Source organism: Lipotes vexillifer, unplaced genomic scaffold (assembly GCF_000442215.2).
Source record: "Lipotes vexillifer unplaced genomic scaffold, Lipotes_vexillifer_v1.1 scaffold301, whole genome shotgun sequence".
NCBI lineage: Eukaryota > Metazoa > Chordata > Mammalia > Artiodactyla > Lipotidae > Lipotes > Lipotes vexillifer.
The window spans coordinates 1,323,117-1,341,455 of NW_006792529.1; the positions used below are offsets into that span (position 1 = coordinate 1,323,117).

At 39.3% G+C, this 18,339-nt stretch overlaps 1 protein-coding gene across 1 annotated transcript in view; it reads left to right on the plus strand.

Moving 5' to 3' along the window:
• Positions 1–6,116: 6,116 nt before the first annotated feature.
• AFF1 (ALF transcription elongation factor 1) overlaps positions 6,117–18,339 on the plus strand; it is a 127,053-nt gene continuing 114,830 nt past the window's right edge. Inside the window, exon 1 of the mRNA XM_007465723.1 lies at positions 6,117–6,307. Within this exon, the coding sequence (XP_007465785.1) occupies positions 6,291–6,307 (17 nt within the window). The 5' untranslated portion in view covers positions 6,117–6,290. The remainder of the gene's footprint in view (positions 6,308–18,339) is intronic.

Consider the following 18,339-nt stretch of genomic DNA (forward strand, 5'->3'; position numbering starts at 1 on the left):
ATGGTAGAGGACCTGAAAAGTGTGGCGTAAAGCTGGGGAAGAAGAGTACTTTCTCAGGACCAGCAAGGGGAGGACTGTTTTGTGTTGAGGTCATAGCTGAAGGGGGAGCTAGTTAATTTCCAGCGATGCTTATCCAGTTTTCCCTGCTATCTCTGCCCACCGGAGATGGCTCATCTTTTTTCTCCTCCTTTGTCTCCCCTCCCTTTTCCTGTGTCTGATTTATTTGTGACTGTCCAGTGGCACCTTGAGCACCCTTCTTTTGGTGAAGTGATTTTTGCAGTGTCCTCATTAAACAGCATCCCATTGAAATGAAGTAAAAATTCTTAGATTTGACCGACATAACTTTTAGACCAAAAATGCCATTAAAGAGTAGTATCATTGAATGACTATTGTGGACCAAGTGCATGCATTGAATGAATATTTAACAGTTCTGATTAAGGCAACTTGTTTTAAAAAAATTTTTAAATTAAATTTAAAGTATTTTAGATTTTGCCTTCTATCTCCTAAATTAAAAAATATATATATAAACATACATTTTAAAACATATGCCTGTTTATATTTTGCCAAATAAATGATGGAACACTTGAAAGATGATTCTGTTTTCACTCTTGGATAACAATATGTAGGGCACATTTGTGATTGTACTTAAGATATTGTTATATATGCCATCTGTTGTTGCCACTACATGTGTGCAAGTGTCATTTATAAAGCTCATTAATTTAAAGAGCTAATAAAAAGGCACTCTTGTGATTCAAGAACCCATTTCAGGTAGTAAAACAGTCTGTCCCACTCACCTTATAAATTCTGCCCTGTTTATTAAATTGTGTACCTTACTTTTTTGTTGTTAGCATACTTGGTCACTGTAGGCTTGGAGAATTCTGGAAATGTAGAACTGATTAGCGTATTCTCACCATACTGAGAAACTTGTTATTTTGATATATAGATCGTATTTTGCTGTCATGTAACATCTTTCCATTCATTTATTTATTTTTATTTTTTAAGACTTATTTTGAATTGGCTTTATTAGGCAATTCATGAATAGGGCAGAATCCCATCTAGCAACTAGAAGGGTATTCCCTCTTTCCATTATTTTCATTAGAAATTCTTCACTGTAGGGAATTCCCTGGCAGTCCAGGGGTTAGGACTCTGTGCTTTCGCTAGGTTCAGTCCTTGGTCTTAAGATCCCACAAACTGTGTGGCAGGGCCAAAAAAAAAAACACCAACAAAACTTCACTGTACTGGGCAATTACTAAGACAGTCCTAACATTTTAAAGGGGCAGTGAAGATTGACAGGTGATCGTATCCATTATTTGTAAGGTAAATTGGGTCCATTTAGCTGGTCCAGTTTGAGTGCACCTTAGGGCCCAGGGATTTATCACCTAAAGTCTACAGAGCCTCAGGTCCTCCTTAGGTGAGCTGCAGGGGGATCATGAACATCAAAGTATAGCAAATGTCATGTGCATAGGTCTGTATCCTTGAATCAGAAAGGCATCAGAAAGGCAAAGAATTCTGTGCCCCCAGAAGGTTAAGAATGTCTTTTGTTCAGTTTCACTGCTGAACAAGACTGTGGGTTGGATACAATGGTGTTTTCAAAACACTTGGAGATAATAACACCCACGTGTGTATTGCTGAACTTCTTCAGCCACATGGAGTATCCAATTCCAGAATAATTTCTCCTGTACTTTCCTCTAGTATTGTTAGATCTATTAGAAATCGAGTGTAATCCTACATCTGTTTCAAATTACTCTCACTAATTTATGTTACAAATGATCTTGAGAGCCCTGGGAATCTCAGGTGTAATCCTGATCTGCTGTTGATTTCATATTCCCGTGTGTGTAAATATTTGCTGTATTCTTTCATTTCCTCATCTTTAGTGGAACAGAACAGTTAACACAGTTCACAGGGGAAAAATGTAATTTTAATATAAGTGATGTTATATTTCTAGCCAGTGATAAATGGAAATTTTGTGAGTAAATGCTATTATGCAATATTGTTTCTGCTTACTTATATGTCTGATATCAATTTAAAGGATAAATGATCATAGTTGGTATTTAGAACAAGAGAAAGATGGGGGAAAATGGCAAGCAAAAATTTGGGGGGGCCTCCCTGGTGGCGCAGTGGTTGAGAGTCCTCCTGCCGATGCAGGGGACACGGGTTCGTGCCCGGGTCCGGGAAGATCCCACATGCCGCAGAGCGGCTGGGCCCGTAAGCCATGGCCACTGAGCCTGCGTGTCTGGAGCCTGTGCTCCTCAACGGGAGAGGCCACAACAATGAGAGGCCCGCGTACCGCAAAAAAAAAAAAATTTTGGAGAGTAGACTTTTGCCTAAATTTATACTTTGTTTCCTTTCGAGGTTTATCATTCTTCTATTGCAAAAGAATACACGTGTGCAGTGGTATTTTATTGTCTGATAGAGATTTCTTATGAATGAAAATAAGTGCTGTCCAACCATGATACTTAAAATGACTGAGGGATTATAAACCAATACTGAATCAAAGAGCTCACCTTTATCTTTTAAGTATGCGTGATCTAAGCAAGTCATTCTCACATGTAAGCAGATAAGTATTAGCTGGAGAATTTGTTGAAGTGCATATCCCTGAGACCTCCCCCTACAAAGATTTTGATTCACTAGTTCTGGAGTCTATGGTTTTAACACATGACACAGGTGATTTGATATTTTACCAAAGCTGATCTGGGTGCTAAGATTCTACACAGGAATAGCTATAATATAATAATATTACTTTTAATATAAGAGAAGCCATGATGATTGTGGAGAGCTGGAGGAGACATGGAAGTATCAACAAGTATCAACAAATGACATGGAATAAGTTTGCACCCTCAAATTATTGAGAACCCCAAAGAGTTTTTGTATGTGTGTGTTTTATCTATTGATACTTGCTGTATTAAAAATTAAAATTGAGATTTAAAATATTAAATTCTTTAAAATAATAAACCCATTACCTGTTAACTTAAATAATATTTTTATTTGGAAAAAAAAAACTATTTCCAAAATAAAAAATTTAGTAAGAGGAGTGGCATTATTTTACATTTATGCAAATCTCTTTACTGTCCAAACTAATAGAAGACAGCCAGATGCTCATCTGCTTCTGTGTTCAGTCTGTTGCAATGTTATTTTGGTTGAAATATATGAAGAAGATGCAGCCTCACAGAAAATGGAGGGGTATTTTAATACCTTTTTTGATATTATATCAAAACTCTACAAGTCATAGTTTCTTAAAGGTTAGTTGCAATGTGGAATTTGAAATCATATCATTGAACTTTTTTTTTGATATATTAAAATCCATTGGTCTGTCCTGCACTTTCAATGGATCTTTTACCCATGCACGATTTAAAAAAAAATTATTTAATTAATTTATTTATGGCTGTGTTGGGTCTTTGTTGCTGTGCGTGGGCTTTCTGTAGTTGTGGTGCGCAGGGGCTACTCTTTCATTGTGGCGCACAGGCTTCTCATTGTGGTGGCTTCTCTTGTTGCGGAGCACGGGCTCTAGGTGTGTGGTCTTCAGTAGTTGTGGCATGTGGGCTCAGTAGTTGTAGCTCATGGGCTCTAGAGCACAGGCTCGGTAGTTGTGGCACACGGGCTTAGTTGCTCCGCGGCATGTGGGATCTTTCTGGACCACAGCTCAAACACGTGTCCCCTGCACTGGCAGGCGGATTCTTAACCACTGTGCCACCAGGGAAGCCCCACAATTTTGTACTGTTTAGAAAATTTTGGTCACTGAGTTACACAGGTCTTCTTTTTTAAAAAATTTAATTAATTAATTAATTAAGTTTTGGTTGCATTGGGTCTTCGTTGCTGTGCACGGGCTTTTTCTAGTAGTGGCGAGCGGGGGCTACTCTGTTGTGGTGTGCTGGCTTCTGTGGTGGCATCTCTTGTTGTGGAGCATAGGCTCTAGGCGTGTGGGCTTCAGTAGCTGTGGCTCACAGGCTTAGTCAGTAGTTGTGGCTCACGGGCTCTAGAGCGTGGTCTCAGTAGTTGTTGCTCGCAGGCTTTAGAGTGCAGGTTCAGTAGTTGTGGCGCATGGGCTTAGTTGCTCCGTGGCATGTCTGATCTTTGTGGACCAGGGCTCGAACCCGTGTCCCCTGCCTTGGCAGGCAGATTCTTAACCACTGTGCCACCAGGGAAGTCCGTACGTAGGTCTTCTAAAACCACATTTATTACTGTCCTTACCTCATCGGGAAAGTCTTTTAAGTATTGGGAAGCTGACAGGCTTGCAGTGGCAGATGTCGTTTTCCAAAATGCTTGAAAACTCAAATTTTATCATTGGCAATAAATACTGTCAGTTGTTTTCCTTGAAGAATCAGACTCACTTTGTTCATTTTTGAGAAAATGATTACCAAATACCCAAGTCAGAATAACCACAGTTCCTCAATTGTTCTTTCAATTGTTCGTCAATTGTTCTTTCAATTTTTTTTCATGGACTACCATTTCTAAAGAAATGGTAGTCCATGAAAAAAAACAGCTATTTCAGCTTGCAACTCAATTATACAAGTACTTTTCTTCTAGACAACCACTGTACTTCACTCTGCAGCAGCAGAGTGCTTCATGTGGACTTCCCATTTTGTCACAAAGAACATTAAAATGACCTGTACTCAAGGGTCAAGATTTAAGAAAAGTAGTAATTCCTACTGCTCGCTTCATTAAGGACATGTGTAAAGAAAACTGACCTTTTTTTCTTTTTTAAACTGCTAATGAGTGAAGAGCCACTGCCTTGATTAGTGCTAAGGTGCCAGCAGTTTCCCCACAATTGCTTTTGCATCATCAGTGCAAATGTCAGCACAGTGAAAAAGACAAATAATGTCTTTGTGTTATTCTAAAAATAGCTTGACCTCTGAGAAGGTCCTGGGGACTCCCAGGAGACCACGAATCACACTTTGAGACCCACCATAGAGATGCTTTGGGCCTTCCACCCGCCAGCCCCCACCCCCCAGCTTTGCAGTTTTTGTGCAGATGTCAACATGTCTATCCATGGCTCCTTAGCAGTACAATGTGGAGTATCTCTTTGTGAGATGGTGTCACTGTCATGATTCTAGGTAGAATGGGGAGTCCACGGGGCCAGCATTCACTCCATTTAGAGTTTGCAGCTCCTACAGTGTGCTGCTGGTCCGCATGAGACGCTGAAGCCCAACCTCTCTCCTCCTCAACGACGTTTTTCCCTGCTTAGCTTTAGGCACAGTTTAAATTTTAAATGCCTTCCCTGGCCCCCTTAGTAGGACACGGTTTCGTTTGTACTTAGTGTTGGATATATTGTTGGCTTGCACACTCAGTCATTTTCTAAAAATTTGTCAGTTCCTTAATTACTTAAGTACCATCTGAGTTGCTGTTTCCTTTTTATCTGAATGTTGTCCAATAAGAGGGCGTTTTTTAAAAAAAAGACGGCGCTTTGTACATATTTGTTTCAATGTAACGAAATCAAAACTGAAAGCTAACAAAGTCAAACAAGTGTGCGTTAGTTGCACATTTCCTGACTGCAAGCATTGGCACAATCAAACATAGCGAACGTGTTTTACTGCTGTGGTTTTATTCCTTGTTCACTTCAGCCTCTTGGGACCCAATATTCAACAAATATTCAAATTGGGGCTGGAGTTCCGGGTACTGCGTGTTCTGGCAGTGTGTGTTTGTACACTGTTAAAACCTGACAAGAGAGCGGTAGCCAGGAGCCTGCAGGCGGGGCTCCGCCGCGGTCGAGCCAGCTGGGCTGCGTCGGTGCTCAGGCTCTGCGCCCCCGCCCGGCGCAGCCTCGGGCTGGGCCGGTGGAGCGCCGTGCCCTTTTAAGGAGGCGGACCGTACCACCAGAACTTTGTTGAAGGGGGTGTCCAGGCGAACTCGGACAACTTTAACAGAGCCGAAGGACGATTTCCTTTACCTTCTGACGCGGGCCGGAGTTCTAGTGCTGCTTGGCGGGAGCTGTGCGTTGGTGGGCTTTGCGCGAAGGGAGCCCTTCTGTTTCCCTTCTACGGAATCGCCCGGAGGGATCTCACTCGGTCTGAATTCAGACGCGAAGCTCCCCCGGGCAGGTCCAGAGTGTAGTTTGCCTGCAGAGGCCCCAGTGCCCGGATGTCCATCAGGATTAGCGCGAGCCAATACGCTCGGAGCCCGAGGCTGCGCTGAGGACGCCCGGGCTCGGGAGCAGGTAGTCCGGTAAAATCGGGTAGTCGCGCTGGGGAATCGTCCCCGCCCGGCCCCGGCAAATGGTGAGCGCGGCGCTGGCAGAAGGGCCGCGGGTTGAAGGCTCTGATGGACAGGAGACCTTGAGCTCTATAAACTGAATTATGGCAGCCCAGTCAAGGTAAGGCAGGCACCGAGAGAAACTTTTAAAATATGTTAGTGGCTAGGAGAATTGAAGGTTGCAAGGGACGGGTTGGGGTGCTGCGAAGAGGACGAGCAGGAAGCAGCTTTGTCATTGCTTTCTCATCATTCCTGATGCTGTGGTTCTTTATTTATGTCAGATAAATAACAGTTTGGAGAACATACTAGACAATTTCTGCAGAGAGGAGGGGGTTGAGTTAAAGTTAAGATTAAAGTTAAATTTCTTTTCCAAAAATAATTATTTTCAGAAAAATAAAGTTGATTTAACTTGTCTGCCTTTGCCCAAATTGTCCTTTAGTTTCTTTGTGCACCTCCTTCTGGTTCTCCTGATTTTTTTTTCCCCCCTCTCCGCTAATGCCTTGAGCAGAATTTTAGAAATCGATTAATGTGAAACAGTTCGCCTTGGGGGAGGTGGCTGAGAATTTGCCTGGTAAGTGACTGGAAATTTTACTGCCAGAATGTACGATTGCACATAAAACGGCACAGCTTGCGTGAATCTGCTGAGTAGGCAAAGACCAGGAATGTATCGGGCTTGGTGAAGGGGAGAGGATAATGAACTGCAGTTGCTGTCAGAGGAACGCTATTGTAAGAACCTCCAGCCCTGACTTTCCATGGTTTGTTACTTTTTTTGTAATGAGGCTTTAAGAGTGATGACAAGGCATTAGTGATTTTTATGAAATTCAAACTGTTGTGTATGATTTCATTTTAGTTGTGACAGCCGTTGGTGCTAAAGGAAGCCTACAATTTAGATATACATTCTTTTTAAACTTTCAGTTTTACTGGAAAGTACTTTGGTGTCGCATTTAAATTAATGAGAGCTCCTCAAGTTGCTTTTTGATGTAATATAGTGATTTTGGGGAAATCTTATAAGGCTAAACACATTTCAAGTCTGAAGACCCAGATAGGTCACTCAAAGAAATAGATGCTTTAAGCTTAAAGTTTGGGCTTGATGAGACTTTGAAAATTTTTTCCTAAGAGATAGAACTTTCTAGGAAGAAAAAGAACTTCACTATATAGAGTGCCTCTATGTGCTTTGTATATTTAATCCTCTAGACTCAGTGGTTTATCCCCTGCCCCCATTTTATTGGCTGTTCTAAGAGAGAGGTTCTTAACTTGAGGCCATGTAGTAGGAAAACTTGGATGAGAAACGAAAGTTGCATCTTTATTTATGCTAACCTTGACTGAAATTTAACTGCCAAAAGGGCCCATGGCATCAAAACCTTAGATTAAGACACTGTGATCTAAGAAATTAAATGGTATCTAACAGAGCTCAATAATAGAAAGCTGGGATTTGAACTCAGGTGTGAGTGATTTCAATGTCTGAACCCTTAAATTAATTAAGAATAAAATGAGGTAATAGCTAAATTGGACACTGCTGTGTGCCAGGCACAGCAACTGTAATTGGATTACCTCTTTGACTCTTCTCCGTCACTTAAATACGTCACTTAAATAGGTAAGTACTTGTATTTTTTCACATTTGTTCAGGAAACTGAGGCTCAGCCAGTCTGTTTCTTGCTTGAGGTCACACAGGTAGAGCAGTGCCTGCCTGACTTCTGAGTTGCCCTGCAGCATTTCCTTACTTCCAGGCTGCCTCTTTAATGCTGAGATGAGGTGTTGAAAGGGAGCTGCAACGCCTCAGTCTAAATGCGCAAAAAGCAATTTCTGCTAAAAGTACTTTGCTACAAGATGTAAAAATCCGAGTTATCAGTATGGTAGTTCAATTTGCTAGTAATTGAAATAGGAGGACTGTACATATTCTGCTTTTGTGCCTGGCCTTCAGATGTGCCCTTGAACTAGGAACAAAGCCACGATGTCTTTTTTTTTTTTTAATTTTTTGGCCTCACTGCATGGCACCTGGGAACTTAGCTCCCTCACCAGGGATTGAACCTGTGCCCCCTGCATTGGAAGTGCAGAGTCTTAATGAGTGGACTGCCAGGGAAGTCCCCAAGGCCATGCTGTCTTGCTATTTTCTTAGTCTGCATCATGGGAGTGTATCTCTCAAGTGGTAAATGTGCATTTTTTCACTTATAGCTGGAATGTGGTCCAAGCTCACTTAGACATTGTGTTTATGGGAGAATAGGTAATCTTTGAGATCCCGAGAGAGAATATATGGAGAAAATTGCAGGTATTTTTGGATTTCAGGAAACCCCAAAGCTGGGCCACTCTGCCTGCGTAGTGCTAAGAGAAATGCAGCCATCATCTGTGATGTATAATCTGGGTTAGTAAAATCTTGCCTGTGTGTCAGCATCTGTTTGCTTTTGAAACAATTAATTTAGATTCTTGGACTCATTGGATCTGAATATTCATAGCATTCATAGCTCAGTTCTAACCATTGTGCACTGTTTAAATAATTAGGTGTGGGATTTTTTTGTTTGTTTTTGAGTAGAAGAGATAGATGGAAACTTAGACGAAACTGAATTTTGTAGCACTGATAGTGAATAAATGAGCTGACCATGGCACTGTTCTCTTATTATTTGTTATTGTTATAAGGTAATAGTCTTCACTTGATGTTGATGGATGGTGCATGACTAATTTTTCATGTGTATTTCTTCTCTCTAGTCGGCTCCTTAACACATTGTCTCACATTTTTAGTATTCCTTGCATAGGCTAGAAGTACTTTGAATGAGGGAGGGACTGCTTAAATCTCTAGGCTTGTGAATTTCCATAAATTGAGGTTGCATATTCCTCTCCATTTTGAAACCTAAAAGTAGGAAATTGATTATTTTGTTTTGCTTTGTGGTTGATTTCTTCTGCTAGATATGGAAGACATTTATTGAATGAACGGTCAATTCCCTAAGTTTTAAAAATTAGATTTTGGGTCAGTATTTTGAGAACATTAAATATCTGCTTTGCCTTTTCAGAATTCTGGAGAAAGGCAGTCATTTAGAAGTGCAACATCAGTTAAAGCAGGGCATATTCTATGCCTCCCCTCTCAGATCAGTGTGTGCTTCCTTTGGAATCTATAAGCACAACAGATACATTGACTAGGCTTCCTTGCTTTAAGGTGAAATAGTTACAGTTCATGGCTTTAGTTTCCAAATTCTGATCTAAAGCACTTGGAGACTGTGCTTTTATAGGAGTATACAGCCTGGCGCACACTCTTTTGAGGACTGGTAAACCTATGCTGGGTAGGGGTGGGCATGGAATCCCATCAGTTTGTAGATCTATCCTTTTCTATGAGGGTTAGCTTGCCTTATATTGAGGAGTGTGTTGATGGATAAAAGAGAAGGGAGGGCTTTGGTTCTCCATCTCTGCTAACCCCTTCATTGAAGCAATCCCTGAATTTTAGAAAGGAATACATACATCTCTTCAACTACCGTCAGGGATTAATCGGTTTTAAATGCACCTTGTGCTACTGGAGAAGCCCTGGCCTATCTCCTCCCAGGGTGTGTGTGTGTAGCAGGGGGAGGGTGCATGAATGAGAGTTGGGGGAGTTGAACTTGCTTCTTTAGAAGAGTAGCTTCTGGTGGCTGAGAACGTCTCAAAAGCTCTTTCACACAAACTGCAGAAGGAAATTAAGTTTAGGTAGCTCTCCCACAGGTTTTTGTTTGTTTGAATTTGACTAAAGTTAATGATGTTAAAAAAAAATAATAGAGGAAAGTTAGATTGTTCCCAAGATTATTATGAAGCCGGTTTTTGGTGGATCTCTGACTCTGGTGGGGGAAATTTTCTACAGCAAAAAGCAATGCTCTTAAACTGGTATGGAACCAGTTTTGCTCCGTCCTCTGTCCCCACCCCCAGTTTATGAGCTTTGTAAAGATTACCTTGGAAGAAAATTCATGAAAGCAAAAAAGCTCTGATTTAATATGAGCAAATATCAAAGAAGAATGCTTGATGTTTTGGAAAGTGCAGTTCAAGGAAGTGATTTCAAGAGGGAAATAATTTATGCAGTATTTTGACCCAGTGAATGTCTTCATTTTTTTCCTTAAGACACCATTGTAAACTGTGTCCTTGACAGAAGAGGTTTCTTAAATGATTTCCTTCTAGTTCATCCTGAGAGCCCCGCTGAGCTTCCTGACTCAGACTAGAGGTTCTTCCATGATGAAGATGGAAGGAGGATTGAGTCATTTTTTTTATTCAGCTGGTTTATGGGCATCTTCTTTGGCCAAAAAAAAATAAAAAAATTAACACAAGTGGTTTCTCAAGAGAGGGGATTCTATACTATACCATGAAAAAGTATTCAATAGCTGGTTCTATACTGTTTTGAAAATGGAATTTAGTGAATGCTGCACCTAAGCAACTTAAATGTCAAATATACTAATTATCTTAATCATGGATAAGAGAGAAATCTCTCTCATCTGGGTACTGTCACTTATTTGTTTTGAGCATCCAAATCTATGTATTACTTAATAGCTGTAAAATGGAGGAATTATAAAGCTGGTTTGCTTCATTACAGCTTTGAGGTATAACATACAACTTGATTGCTTCTAATATATAAACTTAGTTTTCTGTTAGCAAATTTCTCTATTTTGTTTGCTTTCCAAGATAGGAAAATAAACTTATTTCCAAAATCTGTCTTCTGAAAGGGCAAGTCCTGTATGTGAGATGTGGTGAGGAGGACTACAGGCAACAGTGTATTCTGACTTTACTTCCGTACTACTTGGAAATACAGCCTGCACCTTTAGGACAGTGTTTCTTGGCTCAGAAGTACAAACATAGCAAGCTTGGGTATCATAATCTCTTTGTTGTGGTTCAGTTACATTTTATTGATATGGGGTGGGTGCATAACTTTTACAGCTTAAATGATTACCTGTCCTTTTTACTTAAGTTAAAAAAGAATTGAAAGCTAAAGTTTTAGTATTTTAGTTCTGCTTCTGATTGTTCTTCATGCATTTTAATATGAACATAACCTGTATTCATTTGCTCAAAATAATACAGCAACTAGAATGCAAAGTAATGTCTTGCTCAAATATATATGTACCAGATGAAGTTTAGCTTTAGGCCTTTGGTGGAGGGGGGGGAGAATAAGATTTATAACTTTTAGTGTTAATGCCCTTGGAGACCCAAAAGTAAAAATTAACTTTAATAAACATCCCAGTGCTGACTTTTTGTGTCTTGGCAGTGATCAGTGTTGAGAATCCTGCTCCTGTGCAAACTTTTCCCTTTTCCTATCAGTCCGCAGTGAGTTAAAGCTTAACCTGATGGCCACAAAGCCAGCAGACTTAATATCCTGAAAACCTTTTTCAATGGTGAACGTCTGTTGTTTTCTTGCATTGGTTTATTGGCTTATTGGTTTATTGGTTTTTAATTTAACCAGATTGGACTCCTATCAGGTTCTTAAAGCAGTAATTTGATGTCAGATTTAATATATTAAGAGGAAATCCCAATAGTGACATCTTGTCAAAAGGAGCTGAAGCAAACAGAAGGGAGAAATATATTGTATTTCTATTGACAGCTAAATTGTCTTTATTTTGGTATTAGGTATTGTATTTCCAGAGGGCACCCATAGTTCGACCACATTTTAAAAGTACCAAGGATTGTTCTTCCTCCACAGTGGCTCATGTGATGAATGCTTGGAGACCTGCGGGCCACATGATCCTTTGTTTGGGTGGGCTGGGGAGAGTTAAGGATGTGACTCCTGAGTCACTGGCTCGCCTTTATTTTACCCAAAAGGATCTTGCCTTTCTTTTCAGTATTGCTTACAGCTCGATTGGCAATTAAACAAAAGTGAAGGAATATTTTAGGGGCAGTGTGGTTATATTAAGCTCAAAGTTCTCAAACTGGATTAGACACAAGAAACAACATGAGTGCTTCTTAGCATGCAGATTCTGCTCTCCCCTCCCCCCAGAGATTCCTTTTAGGCAGGTCCAGGGTGGAGCTTGGGTGGAGCCCTGTTGGGTCTGAGGCCAGAGGCCCACCTACCACACTTTGTGAAATGGGGTGTGTGTGAGGGAGATACAGTATCATATAAACTATGTTGTGTAATGCAGTTACATTTTGATTTAATATATATTCATATATACACATCCCCCCATTGAAATAGACAAGAGGTTGGTACAGAAGGTAGGTATCTATCTCTATAAATTTATGTACTTATTATAAACTCTATTAGTTGAAATGTCCAAATGCACTTATATTTAAAAAATAAAAGGAAAAGGAAGGTACCAAGAAGTAATGTGCAATGTTTGATCCAGCAGCACTTTCCCAAAAATTGTTTCTTAAGGACCTGGATACTTAATTTACCCTTTTCTATCTGCTCTGGTCTCCCTCCCAAAACTACTAACTCACTCTTCAACATCCCCCCACCCCCATCCCCCGTTCATCAGGTGGCAGTTGTTTTGTTTTTAATTTTTATTTATTTATTTTTGGCTGCATTGGGTCTTCGTTGCTGCGCACAGGCCTTCTCTAAGTTGCTGCAAGCGGGGGCCACTGGGCTTCTCGTTGCGGTGGCTTCTCTTGTTTCGGAGCACGGGCTCTTAGGCTCCTGGGCCTCAGTAGCTGTGGCACGCAGGCCCAGCAGTTGCAGCACGCGGGCTCAGTTGCTCCGTGGCATGTGGGATCTTCCCAAACTAGGGCTTGAACCTGTGTCCCCTGCACTGGCAGGAGGACTGCCAACCACTGCACCACCAGGGAAGTCCCAGGCGGCAGTTGTTTTTGTTCCTAGAGAAAAGTTATAACTGTGAATTGGTCAATTATATCCAAACTTTTGAAACTGAAATAGAAGTTTGGGGTTTTTTTCCTTTCTTTTAAACAAGAGCATTGTCTAGGTATACTGTCACTGAACAAATAATATGCCACAAAAATTTTGAAATGGGGCTGCTATGGGAAGTAAATGTTAAAATTATAGCAGAAGTCAGTTCCTGTAACAAAATTCAGGAAACACTTTCTGGTATGTGGGTGTTGTAACTTTTCAATTCTTGGAACTTTCCTTCAGGAAACTGTCCTGTCAAAAGCAGAGTAGTCGATAAAATATGAAGCACAATTCACAAACTCTGTTGTGCAGTGTAATTAAATTTTGATTTGGGGCATATGTTTTTGTGGTGGTGATAGAGCTGAGACTGTCATGTGACTTTCATCGTGGATAACGTGCATCTGGATAACTTGTTAAATGGCTTCTCTCCCTCTTCCCATTCTCTTTGCTTTAAAAATACAGGTGTACCTGATTTGCTCTGGATGTGAATTTATGGAAAGTGGTATTTTTAAAATTAACCAGTTCCCACTGTTTTGTATAAAAGTATGAAACTTGTTTCTTTTCCAGCTTTACAGAAATTACATATTTTTGTCTCATGATTGACAAACTAATATTTTACCTTAGACATTTCTAAGTAAGGTGGTCTACGTAGTAAGTTGGTAACTTAAGCTGCCAAAATGCTGATAAAAATTTGAGTCCATGATTTTAGGATTTTAGTTTTTTTCTTTAAAGGAAAATAACCTCTTACTGAGTTAATAGGGCGTTTTAAGTAAGGGTTTTTTTTTTTTGGTTAAAAACATATTTATTGGTTCAAAGTTCTAGACAGTAAAACAGTAGCTAAAGCTCTTGTTTTATGTTTTTTTCAAGTAACTTTGACCTAGCATTTACACTTCTAGGAATTATGTTTTTCTGTTATTCTTTTATAGGCTGTGTATCTCCCTTTCCCACTCAGTTCCCTCTTAGAGTTCAACGATACTTATTCTAGCTCTCTCCATTAAGAAAAAAAGAAAATCTGTGTAAATATAAACTTTGTACCAGATGGAAAAAATCAGGCAGCAACATTGACTAACATTAGGATAGTAAAAGGGTAGAATGAAACCCAGTATGTTACATTTGTTTCAAAATGGAGTTCTGCTACCTGAAGATGTTGGGAAGAATAAACAGTGGTCTGTGTCAATTGGTTTTAGGAAAATTCAGAGTAAACCAATTAAACTTAGTTTTTGTTTTTAAATCGGAACTATGCCCAGAAGGCAAAAAGCCCTAGATGGGAAGTTATAAACGATTGAATATGATCATTTCTATCATATTGCTGATTGTGTAGGGGTTTTGTTTTAACCCTCATGACAGGGGCCTTTTCTTACAAACATCTTTGTATTTTTCTCATTTTAACAGTCATATTTTTCTAAGGATAAAGTGAAAATCATTAGATTTACTTCATGTGAGTTTAATTTGTAGGCTTTAAAAATCTTGACAGTTCTCATGATAAGCCTGGAATAAAACTTGGTTTCTTTCTGACTTCACCCATAATTCTGTGGTGAAACCCCTAAGGTATTAGTATTATCCGTTATTTTAAAAAGCAAAGTAGAAGCTTCACCACTTTTGGTCTTTTGGTAGCTTGGTAAATTACTTTTTTTTTTTTTTTCTTTTTGCAAAGGGGGTGGGGCATGTTCACCAGATCTTTTATCTCCCATGTTACTTGTCAATTTACGCTTCTTCCCAGCCCAGCTTTTTTGTTTTGTTTTGTTTTGTTTTTTCATTTTTTCTTTTCTTTACAACTTTGAGGTATATTTTACATATCTTAAAAGTTGACCATTTCAAGTATATACAGTTCAGTGATTTTTAGTTACTTTACTGATGCAAGCATCACCATTAATCAATTTTAGAACATTTTATCCTCCCAGTAAGATCCCTCATTGCCCCATCCAACCATTAATCTACATTTTGGGTGTAAATTTGCCTTTTGTGAGTGTCTCCTGTACACGGAATCTTGTAGTTTCTTGCATCTGGCTTTTTTCACTCACATAATTTTTTGAAGTTCATCTGTGGCATAGCATGTGTCAGTAGCTCTTTTTTTTTGCGGTACGCGGGCCTCTCACTGTTGTGGCCTCTCCCGTTGCGGAGCACAGGCTCTGGACGCGCAGGCTCAGCAGCCATGTCTCAGGGGCCCAGCCGCTTCGCGGCATGTGGGATCTTCCCAGACTGGGGTGCGAAACCGTGTCCCCTGCATCGGCAGGCGGACTCTCAACCACTGCACCACCAGGGAAGCTCAGCTCTGTCCTTTTAATTGCTGAGTAATTAATTCTGTTGTCTGGATAGATAGACTGGTTTTTTTCCAGTGTTTTGCCTTTTGGGGGGTATTTGAATAATGCTGCTATGAACATTTGCATGCAGGTCTTTCTTTTTCTTGGTTAGGTACACTATGAGTGGAATTGCTGGGTCTTATGACAGTTTTGTACTTAACCTTTTGAGAAACCACCAAACTGTTTTCTAAAATATATGCTCACCCATAGCCCATGTTTAAACCGATATAATTCATTCAATTTCTTGTGACTTATGTACTATCTCACAGTCCATTGGGCTGTGAAAGTAGTGGTTCTGAGATGTGATCAATTTTGCATTTGATTATTAGAAAATGTTTTAAATTTATATATGTCTTAAAAACACAACTCTTTTTTCCTATAAAGAAAATCCCTTTTGGTATTTTTAAAATTGATTGGGCTTTTTGATGAAGAAACTTATCAAGGAATGTTTAAAGAATACCAAATTTAAACAGTGCATGCTGTTGTCAAAATTGCAAAAGAAACTTCCAACCCACAACTCAAATATCACAAATGTATTATTAAATATAACTCCTCTATTTCATAACTGCAAAATGGCCCTAGAAATTGTTAACTTCAATACACTTTATAATAAAAACATTCAGGCAGAAATTAGCTGTTTTCATTCACTACAGCCTCACATGCAAAGATATGTTATCTAAATGAAGCTTCTGGAAATTATCATTGAAACTTGGGTCCTGCCAGGGGAAGGTGGTGACCACGTGCCCTCAGTTGGTGGTGTGCTCCAACCTTCAGGAAAAGACATCTATTTTACAAACAGAAATATTTCATGAAATGCTGTGAAGTTATCTGTATGTGCATGTGTGATGTTAGTGATAGCGGATCATCTTTTCAGCACTCCACTGCTATTCTGTTTTTTAAAAAAAGGCTGTGAGGCCCTGGTTCATTGTCCACTGCACAACTGCCTTGAATGAGTCTGCCCAGTGTGTCTTCTGCTTTGGAGGACATGTTATCAGAATTCACTGCTTCTGAGTATTAATTTTTACCTACTTAAAGATTATATATCAGTATTAATAGCTTTATGCCTGTGGCCAATTCACATGCGTGGACAGTGCTTTTAATATTGGTTCTCTGTATCCTGTATCGATGGAGCCTCACTGCTCAGTCAGAGCCAGCTGCATTGTGTGCAGGGCTCTGAGCTTCTTCAGACATATCTGGGATCTCCCTCCCCACAGGGAGACAGAAAACCAGCAAGCAAGCTGGCAGCAACACAACGGCAGACTGTGTTAGGTACTATGACAAAAATCCAACCGGGCCGGGGCAGAGAATAAGGGAGTGTGGGGAACTTGTTTTTACGTGCGCCATGAGGACGTTCGAGGAAGTTAACCTGAAATGGAGAAAACGCAAATCATGGCAAGTTAGATTTAATTGTTCTTTCAGAATGTAATAAGTGATATTAGTGGGAAGGATGGAGTTTTTAAACAGGGTAAATATCGTTTTAGGAAATAGCCGTCATGTGGGAGTTTCTCAAAATAAAATTTTAATTGTCTTTGTGAATTCTACGAAAACTCAGCCCTATTTAAAAAAAATTTTTTTTTAATTTTCATGAAGGCAAAATGAGTTCCATAACAACGTAACTTGAACTTTAAAAATAGAGACTATGTTTTCTAAAAGTTTGCTTTAATTGGTGCATAAATATAAACAAGTTAAACATGTGGGAAAGAAATTTGAGAGGACATTTTCCTTAGTTTGGAAGTCATCAAATAAAGGATGTGATAGAATTAGAGAAGTCCTAGCTCAGTGAGGACAGTCATAAGGGAATGAAGATTTAGACTGTTGCGGAGGGTTTTTAAGCCTGGCTATTTTAAAAGGTTAATCTACAAAGCGTCTTTTTATACATGTGAAAGGCTGTTACGGGGAGTGGGGTGAAAGATGGCCTCCATCTCTGCCAAAAGCAGATCTTGAAGAAATAACTTATATATGTTAAGAGGTTTAAGCAAAGCCCGGGAATGAGCTTCTCATTGAAGATAAGTAAACATGAAAATATAGTAGAAGGTGGTGTTCTTTTAGTATATATAGAAATAGAAAATAATGTTCTACTTTGGATATTTTAGGAAGTAGCAGTTGGTTTTAAGTACCTTTTTCTCAAGGGATTCTGTGGCTTCTTAAAAAAAAAAAAAGGTGATCACAGCAAACTAGTAGAGGAACTGAAAATTCTTATCCTCTGCATGCATCACGGCTTTATTTGATTATATAGAGTTGCTTCAAGGATCCTGTGCTCATTTTCACCTTATCTCTTTTGTACCTCTGTTTTATAGTTATTTTCAAATAGATGTATTTAGTTCTATACCTTTTGTGGCATGAAATATGGTAATTTTATGACTGTATTGTGAACATGTGAAAAGAAGGTGTATTCTTTATTTTCAGGGTCCAGAGTTAAATGTGGGTTTGTACATTAGACCTATTTTACATTATTTCTATATTCTTTGTCCCTTTATTCTGCCGTGGACTGGGAGATGAATAAAGATCTAATACAATTAGAGAATTTCTGTTTCTCCTAGTATCTTCTGAAGTTTTTGCTTTACAAATGTGGTTGCAATGCTTTTGGTGTGTAGATATTCAAAATTGTTACATCTTCATTTTAGATCGCTCCCCTGAAGGTATTATTTTCTTATGTATACTTCCAGTTTTCTTTGAGTATTGGTGACATTTTTTAAAAAAATAAAAGATATATCTTTACATCTTTCATCCACATGGATACTATTTTGGTTTAAGGAGTGGGAGGGGTGGTCCAGCCCCCCTCCCAGCCTGCCCCCAAACAAAACATTTTGTTCTCTGTTCAAGAACCACCATCAGACTCAATGATTGTAACTTTCTAATATGTCTTAATATGTGAAAGAGCTAATCTCCCTTCTTTACCCTTCATGCTTTCAGAATTTTCATGGATATTTTTTCATGTATATTTTTCAAGATCAGCCTGAGTATTTTGTCAAAAACTGGTGGCTTTTAATAGGGTGACTTCCTAACAAAGTTATGAAACCTCATCCTGTTTTTCAGAAGTATTAAAGTTTTAAACAGGATCTCTGTTTTTTTTAGATTTTT